The sequence below is a fragment of the Triticum dicoccoides genome, chromosome 1B, assembly GCF_002162155.2.
Source record: "Triticum dicoccoides isolate Atlit2015 ecotype Zavitan chromosome 1B, WEW_v2.0, whole genome shotgun sequence".
Taxonomy (NCBI): domain Eukaryota; kingdom Viridiplantae; phylum Streptophyta; class Magnoliopsida; order Poales; family Poaceae; genus Triticum; species Triticum dicoccoides.
Window position 1 is genome coordinate 312,898,343 of NC_041381.1, and position 13,075 is coordinate 312,911,417.

Below are 13,075 nucleotides of genomic sequence, written 5' to 3' on the forward strand. Positions count from 1 at the left end.
AGCTATCCCCCATGTGCTGCCGGCCATGCAGCTCCCCGCATGCACGTCGAGCGGCCAGCTCCCTGCATGCACGTCTAATGGCCATGCCTCTTGCCTAGTCCTAGATCATGTGATGTGCTATCTTCAGGCCATTTGCATGCGCTCTTCCCCGGTGCGTCACAAAAGGGGTGTGGTGCCACCCAACTTTACGTCGCGGTGCAGTGGCCGCATTGCCAAGAATGACCCCGGGCTGGACTCGGAGGCCAAGGCCAAAAGGGTGCTTCTGCGCCGCCTCGGTCTGCTGGAAGATGATGAGCCCATATCGGATGCTGACCTCGAGCGCCATAACTTGCTCTTCGCTCGCCCCCTCGGGGGTGACGTCGTGCAAGCGTTCGCTGATTTTTATGGATGGACCGTCCCTCCCGGCCTCCTCGATGGATTGTCACCATCAGCGCCTCGCCTGGTCGAGGTCCGACTGTGCCTTGTGCATGCGTGTCGTCCCACCGCCCCCCAGCCTTTCTCATGGATCACAACTTAAGCGTTATTTTCTGGAACGTGTGTGGACTCAACAGCCAAGCCAAGCGCTCCGTTGTCCGCACCGTTATCTCCTCGGCTAACCCCTGCATTGTTTGTCTCTCGGAAACCAACCTGGATTCTGTCTTGTCTTCGCACGTTATGGAGACCCCTGGTGCCCCCCTCCAGCATTTCTTCTTCCTCCTGGCCGACGGCACTAGAGGTGGCATTCTCCTTGCTTGGCGGTCTGATCGCATCACCCTCCACAATCCCATCGTGGGCCTTTACCACGTATCTGCTACAGTCTCCTCCTACGACAGAACGGCGATCCCATGGTGGATCACGGGAGTCTATGGGCCTGAGGCAGTCAATGACAAGCTAGCTTTCATCTCTGAGCTTCACGACCTGCGGGACTACATCACGGGCCCTTGGCTTCTTGGAGGGGATTTCAACATGATTACCTCCCACGCTGATGAGAACCCTGGCCGTGTGAACCACCGTATGATGGGTAGATTCTACCGATTCATCTCTGATCACTCACTTCGTGACATATACCTCCGTGGTCGTTGTTATAGTTGGTCAAACGAGCAAACCAACCCTACCTTGGTGAGGAATGACCGGGTCCTATGTACTACTTCCTGGGAAACTGCGCACCCAAGCCATATGTTGTTATGTTTAGCCACGGTCACCTCCGATCACTGCCCGTTGGTCCTGGATTTCTCTCCCAGGACGTGCAGGCAGCGCCAGTTCCACTTTGAGTGATTTTGTCCCAAGCTGGAGGGTTTTCTTGAGACCATCAAAGCTACCTGGAACTCTATGCAACCTGATCCGGATCCTTTCCGAACGATCTATGCTCGTTTGAAGGTCACTGCCCGCCGTTTGCAGAGCTGGGGTACTCGCTTTATCTATGACATTTCCCTACAGCTCATGATGGCCAGGGAGCTCATCTACCGGCTAGACGTGGTGCATGACTCCCGCCTGTTGACGCCATCAGAAATCTGGCTTCGCCAAGAGCTGCGGCGCACCTATCTTCGGTTGGCCTCCCTTGAGAGCTCCATTTTGCGGCATCGAGTCCGTTTCAGCTGGCTCAAGGAAGGAGAAACGAACACTGCTTTCCTTAAAATTCATGCTGCCCATCGAGCCCATAAAAACCACATCAATAGCTTCCAGGTTGGCTCCCTGTGCATCTCTGGCAAGGTGGACATGGCCAAGGCCGCATTTGTGCACTTCTCCAGCAGTCTTGGTTCCTCCCCTGATAGGCCCTACTCCATCAACCTTGAGGCCATGGACCAGCGCCACTTCGACTTGTCGGCACTCGAGCAGCCTTTTTCTGACGACGAGGTCTAGAACACTGTCAAGCAAATGCCGGCAGGCAAGGCACCCGGGCCGGATGGTTTCACCGCCGAGTTTCTTTGTGCATGCTGGCCCATCATCAAGGCCGATATCTGTGTCGTCTTTGACAAACTTTATGCCATGAATGGGCGTGGCTTTCACAAGCTCAACGAGGCCTTTCTAACTCTGCTGCCTAAAAAGCCCGACGCCTCCACGCTCGCCGACTATTGCTCTATTAGCCTGATCCACCTCCTGGCCAAGCTATTTGCGAAGGTGCTCTCCCTTCTCCTTGCTCCGCGTATGACACGGCTCGTCTCCGTCAACCAGAGCGCCTTCATCGCCAGACGCTGCGTACATGACAACGTCTTGCTAGTTTAGCAGACGACGCGCCTGCTACACAACCTCAAGCCTCCCGGATCCTCCTCAAGCTCGATATCACGAAGGCGTTCGACACCGTCTCATGGCCGTTCCTCCTCGAGGTTCTCCAGCACCTTGGCTTTGGTAGACGGTGGTGTGAATGGGTATGCATACTCACCTCCACCGCCTCCTCGCGCATCCTCATCAACGGGAACCCTGGTCCCCCTATTGACTACGCCCACAGCCTGCGGCAAGGCGACCCTGTCTCCCCGCTTCTCTTTGCCATCGTCATCGACACCTTGAACTCACTACTGCAACACGCCATGTGCTCCAGCTTGCTCCAGCGCCTCACGAACCGGCACGCGGCTTCTAGCATCTCCCTGTTTGCCGATGACGTGGTTATTTTCTGCCACCCTACTGTGTCAGAATTGACCGTCATCCAGGCGCTCCTTCGCGTGTTTGGCGATGCTTCGGGCTTGCACACTAATTTCCTCAAGTGCTCCGCCACCCTGATTAGGTGCAACGACACCGCGACCGCTGCCGTCAGCTCGACGTTGGCGTGCCCAGTCACCAACTTTCCCATCGTCTACCTTGGGCTTCCCCTCTCGCTCCGCAAAACTCCCACCTCGGCATTTCTCCCACTCATGGATAAACTCATCAAGAAGCTCGCTGCCTGGAAAGCATCTCTCCTCTCCCGTGCTGAGCGGCTAGCCCCCGTGCGGCATGTCCTGTCCGCTATGCCCGTCCACATTCTCCTTGACGACAATCCTCAAGAAAATCTCTCGGATCATCCGCGATTTCCTTTGGCACGGAAGAAAGGATGCCAAGTCTGGCTGCTGCCTGGTTAACTGGAGGCGCATATGCCGCCCGTTGGAGTACGAAGGGCTTGGCGTGTGTGACCTTCACCGCACTGACATCTCCTTGCGCGCCCGTTGGCTTTGGTTGTAGGCCATCGTCCCCAGCCACCCTTGGCACCACCTGGAGGTGCCATGCGATGCAGAAATGCGACAGTTCTTCTGTGCGTCCACTACCTGGACCCTCAGCGACGGCAAGACCTACCGCTTTTGGTGCAATCATTAGCTTGACGGCATGACCATATCCGAGCTCGCCCCTGAGCTCCATGCTATTGTGCCATGACGTCAGCGTCGCCACACCTTGGTCTCTGATGGGCTTCACCAGCACGCATGGATTCAGGACATCCACGACACTCTTGGCCCTATCGAGGTAGTCCAATATGTCGATATCTAGCGGCGTCTCCAGGGCATCCATCTCAGTACCTCCCCAGACAAAATCTGCTGGAAGTGGACTGCCAACGGTGCTTACTCAGCTAAATCCTACTACAAGGCACTCTTCTTCGGATCAACCTCCCCACCCGCTTGGCGCCTGATCTGGAAGGGAGGGGCCCTTCTAGGCAACAAGTTCTTCCTGTGACTGGCTTCCCTTGATCGCTGCTGGACTGTCGAGTGCCGCGCATGGCACGACCTTATGAATGATCCACAATGCATCTTATGTTCCCAGGAGATTGAGACCATTGACCACCTCCTTGTGGATTGCGTCTTCTCGCGGATAACCTGGCACGAAATCCTCTCTTGGTGTCGATTGGTAACACCGCCCATGATCCACTCCACCACTTTCTTCGACTGGTGGCTTCAGGCCACGGCGGCCTCACCAGATAGCCTTAGAAGAGGCCTCAACTCCATTATTGCCCTCACCACATGGGCTATATGGAAGCATAGGAATGCAGCCATCTTCGATGGCGCCCAGCCCTCCACTGACGACCTTGTGCAGCTGATCAAGGAAGAGGCGGGCAGATGGGCCGCGGCAGGTGCTAGAGGTTTAGAAATCCATGTAACCTGACTTGTAGGGCTTGAGGGAAGAGGGTTCTCAGCCTCTTTTTTTAGATGAGATCGCTAACCCGGGTGGTTAGCGATCTCATCTAAAAAAAGAGGCTGAGCACCCTCTTCCGATGCTCACGTTGCACCCTCCCGGACGCCATCTAGCGTACGTTCGCGAGGGCTGCACTCTATATTTTGTACTCTCTCTCCACCTATCAATAAAATGATACGCTGCTGCTCAGCGTATTCACGAAAAAATATCCGATGAAGACTAGTTCTATGTTGCTGATGCACGTTCTGTTGATGCTCGAACACTCCTACTCGTGTTGTGCGATACTTTTGGAAATGACGTTGTTGATGTACCAAATGTTTTTTGATCGTTCCATGTTTGAATTGTTAATGCTATATTATGCTTTGTAATCATATTTTCTTGTTCATGCTTTATTTGAGAATTAATATTTCATCTCATAGTTCAGTAAAATGATAGCATGACCAGAAAAATTAATGGATTTCACTACGATCATCTCAACTAATGTGCATTATATAAAACCCAAGACTTTGTTTTCACTGCCACCGAACATTTTTGTTAACCTTTCCCAACCCGCCTATCATTTTTTGTTACCCCATAAATCAGCGCAGAATATAGACATGTGCAGTGAAGATCAAATGCGTCGCCTAAAACATGGCCAAAACGTCACCAACACATCCAAGGGGGCTACACGGGAGGAAAAAGGCTGATGACGGTTGGCCGCCACAGAAAATTATTTTAGGCGATGTTTTTTTATTTGCCGCCATGGTTTTTGTTACTAAAACGAGCAGATTTTGTAGTGGAAGCAACTGGACGAAAGCTCTGTGCTTTGGTGCCGACAACAACGACGCCCGCGGGTGCCGCTTTCCTCATGAGGACGTTGTCGTATCTCGCTTCTTCTGCCAGAGTTCCAGGTAAAAACCTTTGTCCACTCGTCGGATGCGGCACTGGCGACGCTTTGCGCCGTTTCCCCTCTTGAGGGCGTTGCCAGGGAGACCATGCGTCGTTTTTAGTTGCTAGTGTAGTCTTAGGTCTTGCTATTTTCTGCTCGGCGTAGTTGTGTTTCGACCGATGTATATTGTCTGTTTTCTCTGAATCCTACTACTTTGTTTGGGGCTTTCTCACCATCATATATTGTAGGGCTGTGTACAACGGCGGAGCTATGTACAGCTCTGAGGGGGCCGTGGCCCCCCAGCCCAAATGAATTTTTTTACTAGTTAGTAATAGCCCATGTCAACTGGCCCATGTACGAGCAAAAGGCCACAAACCCATCGGGGCTCGGCTGCTACACGTCTCTTTCCCCACGCTCTTTCCCCACGCTCGCCGCTTGGGCACGGCGGCTCACCTCTCCATCCACGCCGCCGCTCTGCCTCGACGCCGACGCCGACGCCAAGGAGTCGAGGAGAAGCTCGTCACTGATCCACGCGCGCCGAGGACGGAGGTTGCGAGGGGGAACCAGGGCGCAACTGGTGAAGAAGTATTACCCAGCAGATTTTATTCAACAAGACGTGTATGGCTTGGAAAACCAACTAAAACTCTTTGTTCCTGATGCTTCCAGTGATGTAGAGTTGAAAAATATATCAACATTGACTGACCTTTGCCAACTCCTTGTTGAGACTGGAAGAGATAGAATCTACCATCTAATTGACAGGCTACTTCGTCTACTTGTTACTCTTTCAGTTTCTACAGCTAGTGCTGAACGTGCATTTTCCAGTTTGAAGATCATCAAAACAAGGCTGCGTAATACGATGGAAGATGAGAATCTTGCCAATAACTTGGTTGTTCACATAGAGCGTGAAATCGCAAAGAAGTACACCTTTGAGGACATTTTAGCGGAATTCAAGAGCATAAGTGATCGAAAAGCTGATCTGTAGCACCACTCCTTTTGTAGTTCTTAGTTGGCTCACAGAATGTCTTTGGGTTTGAAGACTGAGCGGTACAAATAGACAAGTTGTATATTTTGGTGTAATTAGTTCTCTTATGGAGTAATGGAGTATATATTGCTAATCATACATGTATTTTGCGAGCAATATGGTAATATTAGTATAAATTTGCCTGGAGGCTCCAAGTTCTTGTCTGTTGTCGTTGGTTAATTTTTTTTCGTCATTGGCCCCTCCAGATATTCTTGTCAAGCTCCGCCACTGGCTGTGTACTTGTGATTTTTGCTTTATATATAAGCGGAGCGGAAGTTTATTTGAAAAGAACAGTTGTAGAACGAGCGGGGACAGAAAAATCTGAAGAAGTGTGTTCAAAAAAAGAATCTGAAGAAGCCGCCCACGTACGTGGCCCCGCGAGACTCGTGGCGTCCATGGGAGCGACCTGCCGGCGAAGCACGAGGCCGGTCGGCCGATCATTTCCCTAGCATTTCTTTGTGCTCAACAAAGCTTAGCTGATTACATGGTTACGACCCGATCCGGAACTTCAGGCACGAAACCAGAAAGGGAAAAGTCGTTCCACTCGCCCACGTAATCCTGAAATTGTTGGACTCGATTCAGCACGGCACAATAGCGTGCAGAACCGTCGACGGCGACTAGTGCCACTGCTACCGGCCGGCGGCCTCGCCCCGCCGCCGCTTCGCCACCCGACCGATGACGGCCTCCAGCGCGACATCGAATGCGTCCCTGAAGCCCACGCGCCGGGACCTTGGGTCCGCGTACACCACCCTCGGGATGAGCCGGATCACCTCCTCCCGCATCCTCCTCACCTCCTCCGGCGGGATCTTCCTCAGGGTCTCCTCGATGCTCACGTTCCCCGCAGCAACGCCGGCGTGCGGGATGAGCACCGAATACCTCCCGTGGTCCCTCGGAAAGTGCAGCGTGTACTGAGTGTACGCCGACCCGGGGTGGAAGAAGACCGGGATGCAGCCGGCAAGGATGGCGTCGAACGTTGACCGCCGCGTCGCCGTGTCGCCGCGCGGCTCCAGGCAGAAGTCTGACGTCTCGAAGACGCGCATGACGCCTGCAGGCGAGTTGCAGTCGGCCGCACCGCCGCCGATGACGCCGCCGCAGTGGAAGAGGTTGCAGAGGCTGGACGCGCGGCACTGCCTGATGATCTGCGCGCGGACGGTTTTCTTGCTGCCGGGCCGTGGGGCGCCGGCGAAGGAGAAGAGCCACCTCCGCCTCACCTTCCGAAGTCTCTCTTGCCAGGCGAGCACATCGGCGGCGGCCTCAGGGTGGAAGTACGTCGGGTAGGGTACCGCGAAGTTGCTCCCTGTCAACGGGGATGTCTCCAGGACGAAGGCCGTCATGTTCTCGACGGCCGGGTACGTGAGCAGCTTGGTGCCCCACAGCTCGTCGACGTCGGCCTCCCGCCGGAAGTCCCACGTGGTCCGGCCAGCCACCAAGAAGTGGTCACGGCCCCCCATGGCCCGCCACTCGGGGCGACGCACCAGCCAGTCGATGGCGTCGAGCTGGAGCGCGTCTCGCGTGGAGATGCTGTAATTGTAGAGGTACCTCCCGGATTCGAGGCCGGCGTAGAAGGGGACGTAGACGGCGGCGGCGAGGGAGGGATCCTTGGTCAGGCACTCGTAGCGCTTCATCCGCGCGTGGAAGATGAGGTCGAGCATGAACTGGTCGGTGGAGTACCAGCCGCGGCCGGGGAAGACGCCCCCGTCGTCCGCCAGCGGCTGGCCCATGCCGTCGTTGGCCACGTGCGGGCACATGTCCAACCACGGGTGGAGCCTGCCCTTGCCGCAGTCTCGGAGGAGGTCGTCGTTGAAGCGCGGCGGCATGTCGTACATGTAGATGTACCGCCCATCGCAATGGTCGGACGGCGTCGGTGCCGGCACAGCCGTGCTCCGACTGGCCTCAAGCACCGTCGCCTGAGGAGTGGGCGGTGCACGTCCCTCACTCAGCATCGCCGGCTGCTCCGCCCGTCCGGAGTCTTGGTCGATGGTGATGGTGGCCAGCGAGGGAAGGGATGAAACGGTGACTGGCGGCTTAAACAGGGCGGACGCCATGCTGCCTGGTACGCCGTAGTGCGCGTAGAAGACCAGTGCGCAGAAGGTGGCGGTGAGAAGAGCGAGATGGCGGACCCGAGACGGCCGGGGCACGCCGCCATCCGGCTTGTCGGCGGCGTCCACGGCATCCTGTTGGATCTCTACTGCGAAGGTGGTGCTAGACTTCATCGGCGATTCGGCATCTCGGACTAACACGCAGACTTTGCCCTTAAAAGAAGCAAAATGCTACAGAAATATAATAACGGATTAGTCAGTTGATCAGGAACGTCGTCATCCAGAAATATGAGAGGGAGGGATGCAGGAGGCTCCTCAGCGATTAGAGCTTCTCGGCCGTCCGATCGTTTGCCTGGTGCGCTTTCGTCCGTCCGATCTCGCCGCCGGATCGTCTGGGCCGTCCGATATTTACCACATCGTCTACAGCCGTCGGATATATTTCCCTATGAGCGGTGTCCCCCCCGGCCGTGCCACCGCGCGTTATTTTGGTGCCCCGCCGGGGGTATTTTGGTTATTTCCCTCCTGCCTATAGAAGAGGCGCCCGCTACCGTGGGAGAGACCTAGCTCGATTCCCTCTCTCGCCCGCGCCACCCGTTCCCCTCCTTTCCCTCTCTCGATCTCTTCTGCAGCCCTCGCTCTCTTCCTCCCCTTCCCTCGCGCCGCCGCTCTCCTCCCTCGTTGCTCTCTCCGGCCTCATCCGCCACCGCTCCTATGAGCCTCCCTCCTCCCCACGAGATCCCTTCTGCTCGAGTCGCCGAGGAGCACCTTCCCCTCCCCGTCCCCAAAGGCAGCTCCTGCACTCAACCCTAACCCTAGACTGCGCGCCCGCCCACCCCCGCTGCCTCGTGGCTTGAGCCCGCCCGCGTTGATGGAGCCCAAGCAGCCGGCGGCCAACGTCGCCGCCACCGCCGCCACCAAGCCGGAGGAGGACAAGGCGGCCGAGGAGACGGAGGCGGCCGAGGATGAGGAGGACGCGCTGCTGGACCGCGCGCAGGCCCTCATCTCCCGCGTCGTCGAACAGGAGGCCAACCCCAACCCGTACTTCATCCACTCACGCGGATCCGTTGGCTGCGAGTCCGGGCGCGTCGGATCTGGTGGCCATGGACCTGCAGCTCCTCAAGGTTTGGACTTTCTGATTTTCGAATTACATCAAACCTATGTCTAGATTGTATATTACACTGCCCAGCGTTATTACGTTGTCTAGATGGTCACACTTTTAATGTTGAATTGACTTCAGATCTTCAAACAAAGGATTTGCAGCATATATAGATGCATTAATGCCAATCTTTATCACTCTAATACGTATCTACTCCTACCTACTTGAATCTTCTATTCCCAGTTAATTAGAAAATTTGTTATTTGTGGACATCTCCTAAATACGCAAATTAATTTTTGTGTTAACGAGCAGTACGTTCTGTTTTCATTTGCGACCTGAAGGTCAGCAACGTAAAGCTTGAATGCATCTGAAGGCATGTTCCATCATTGAATATATACTAATATAAAGGCAGGTTACAATTATGCGCAGGTAGAAAATTCATCATTTTAGTGTCCATCTGAAGAACCACATCCTAATAGGAATAGGGACTATGGATGACATGTATATAGTGAAATGGGTGTATGACAGGTTCTTTGTTTTCAATTTTGTAGCTTAGGCACTGGGATCTTCTTTGAAGTAATTGAAGCTATCCTAATTGACAAACTAAATTCAGTGGGTTATACTGAGAATCGATACTCTGCTCAGTTGTATTTTTACTGAAACATGGCATGTTGTTTTTGTTACTCGTACCAAGGTTCAGGACCTTGATGAGTTGGCTGATGATCCATGTAGTTTTGACTTACCATGATCTGAATATGTATGTCAGTATACATGATTAAGTAATGGCTAAATGACTGGGATGTGTATGTCCTCTTTAATTGAATTTAGATGCTTATTCAATCTGAATTTAAATGTTTTATCATTCGCCAGGTCTTTGCTTGTGATTTCTTGTGCTGTAAACTGTAATTAATCATCTTTACCTGTTGTCTATTATCCTACAGCTGGGCTCATGCACTTGGAATTCTTTGCCACCTGATAATTAGTGAAGGTAGTATATCTCTGGATCGTAATTGGAGTGCCAACTCTTCTAACAGCTGGGTGAGAAATTAATGCTTAATTATCATTTATTTAACTCTATGCTAACACATTAGATTATCTGGTGAAGCACATGTTTCATCTTGCATTCCCTACCTGTACAGACTATAGACGGACAATACATTAGCTCTAATCTCAGACACTGATTAATTAACTATATTACTAATCAAATAGCCTGCTGTTTACTGGGAGCTGCTAATACTACTGGCTTACTCTTTGGAACCTTCGGTTGATCTATACATGTGTAGCTAGCTGCTTTTCTCCATGGCGCATTTCGTGTAGATACGTAGAGATGTTGATTAGTAAATGCATGCAAACTGAATTTTGTATTAGTTTCCAGCCAGTAGCATCACTGAAACGACGGTTCTTCTCTATGCGAGTTAAACGGATTGCTTGGGTGAGATTTTGTTAGGATAATCTCAGAGATTGCTAGCAATCAGTAGAGTTACTCATAGTACTAATACATGTGCAAGTTTTCTTTAATTAATTTTGGTGCTTCTCCTGATTGAAGATGGCCGTGACCAATTTCAGAACTTCAAAACCCCATTAAACATTGTTGGTATGAATTGGGCTTGGAAAATACTCGATCGAGCAGCTCCTTTGTTCTACATTTTGGTTCAGCCTTACACACTTCACCGGGTATATGAATTTATTTAGATGTATGTAGATACTTAGGTGTACAGGGACCCACTGTATTCCTTTTCTTTTTGTAACCTCACATTGAAATATCTAACTTTTTGTATAATGGATCTTTTCAGAGAATTGCCACCGCACCTAAAAAACAATAGTTTCAATTGTATAAAGAAATCCATGTATGTGTGACAGAACCTTTACACGAGGTAACACACTGATCTGCTTTGCTTCACATGTTATCGTCCCTGTGCCTACGTTTTCCGATCTGATGTGCTATTACCGCATGTGTGACGATGGTCGTTTGTGCTGAGGCAGGAGGGCAACAGCGTCGACATGGCGATCGAGTCACTCCTGAATGCGGAGAAGCAGTGTTGCCTGGCTGGCGATGTGGTCAGCACTAGGAAGGACATCGTCGAGCTCTCTTTCAAGGATGGCGCCTGGAAGACGCTTAACTACCATATCGTTCTCCTCTCTAAGAGGAGGAGGGGCTAGCTCAAGTAGGTACAGCTAGCCCACCACAGCTCGCTCCTCCTCCCCCCTTCCTGCTTTTGTCGTGACCATGGAAATCAATTATCCTCTGGATTGACTATGCCTTGCTTACCTTGCATTGGGCTCATTTTGCTGATTGGTCGAGGGCTCGATCTGCTGCTGACCCAACGCACACACATGCTCACTGGTTTGTCTCTGTGCCCGTGCAGAGAATGGCGTCACCGGGGAGGACGGCAGTGGCGTGCCCGTGTTCGCGGAGTACAACCTCGACGAGCTACACGCCTCCACCGATGGCTTCGCAACGGACCACATCATCTTCGAGCACTGCGAGAAGGAGCCTAATGCCGTCTACCACGGACCCTCTTCAGCTCTGGCACCACCGTCGCCATCAAGCGCTTCGACCGCTCCGCCTGGCCTGACGCACACCAGTTTGTGGTTCATGCCCCTTGCTTTGGTTTGCTTTGCTTCACGGGGGTGGATCGTCACCTCGTATGCACCATCGTTCGACTGGCCTCTACTGCGGAGTCTGAACTGAATTTTGCTGACATTTTTTTGGATGCACAGGAGGAGGCTAGGGCAGTTGGGCTGTTGCAGAGCGGTCGCTTGTCCAACCTCATCGGATGATGCTACGAGGGTGGCGAGCGGCTGCTCGTTGCTGAGTTCATGACGCATGATACCTTGGCAGCTGTGATTCGTAGTGTGTTAGGGTTTGTTAAGTTTACTAGCTCCTTCATTGATGATGGGTGGCCGGTGGTGCTTTTCTGCCGAGAATTTAAAAAATAACTTATTCCCTGTGTCATGCGGTTTATGCATCTCTTGCCTATTTCTCTGTTTCAGATAATGGTCATGTTTACACTCGAGTGTGTGATTTATGGAGGGGAGGTGCAGTCTATCTGAATATTCAATTCATGCTTTGATCATGAGTATAGGACATTCAAAATTAGCAAAAGCAATTATGCATAGCAGCATTGTCAATCTTGTTGGCTAAGAAACTGCATGTTTGTTGTTGCGGTATGGAAATTTACCATGCTGCGGCAATGGGGGTAAACTCTTACGGTGAGGTTTTTTTGTGTACCTGAAGTCCGGAGATAAAGGTAGGGTACCTGAGGTGAGTCTTCTGCCCTTCCATGTTTTATTTTTTTGTGTGTCTTGAATTTTGTATTTAATCAATGTGAATTGTTCCATAACAATTGCCCTGTTTTGATTACTGTGATCGTTATTTACTGCTTTTGATGGTCACTACAAAACTCGCCCTTTTTAGACAGGTGCATCACTTGGTTTGATACATTTTACATCCAGGCTATGATGTGTTGGGCTCTTTGTTAGCCATGTTTTGCTCAACTTTTTTTGAAGGAAATTGCCGCATCGAAACCAAGATTTCCTTTTGTTGATGGCACCATAAGGTTGTATTACTTTGAACACGTTTAGTTTGTACAAAGCTTCCTTTTGATGGCTTGAAACATGTCACTAAATCCAGTTGAATGAAGACACTTATTAGTATGCTTAGTAGCTATGACTCGGTAGTTGTCTCTCCTATCCTGCTCTTAGGCCCTGTTTGTTTCATAAGTCCTAGGACTTTTTTAAGTCCCAACTTATAAGTCATAAGTCCCTATCTGTTTGTTTACAGGGACTTATAAGTCCCGAGTCCCTACCTGTTTGTTTACAGGGACTTATAAGTCCATGTTGCACCGCTGCAACGAGGCTCAGGAGAGGGCCTGTCCGGCGATTGGAGGCACCGTTGCAACGAATCGAGGCAGAATGAACCGAGGCGGGGTGGCGACGGGGCGAGAGGCGGGGCGGCGACGGGGCGACGACGGGGCGAGAGG

The 13,075-nt window shown here is 52.1% G+C and overlaps 1 protein-coding gene across 1 annotated transcript; it reads right to left on the reverse strand.

Moving 5' to 3' along the window:
- Positions 1 to 6,462: 6,462 nt before the first annotated feature.
- LOC119304455 (xyloglucan galactosyltransferase KATAMARI1 homolog) lies at positions 6,463 to 8,113 on the reverse strand. Its single transcript, XM_037581601.1, has one exon. It carries the CDS (start codon positions 8,000 to 8,002, stop codon positions 6,587 to 6,589), a length of 1,416 nt encoding a protein of 471 aa, XP_037437498.1. The 5' UTR covers positions 8,003 to 8,113; the 3' UTR covers positions 6,463 to 6,586.
- Between the last annotated feature and the right edge of the window lie 4,962 nt (positions 8,114 to 13,075).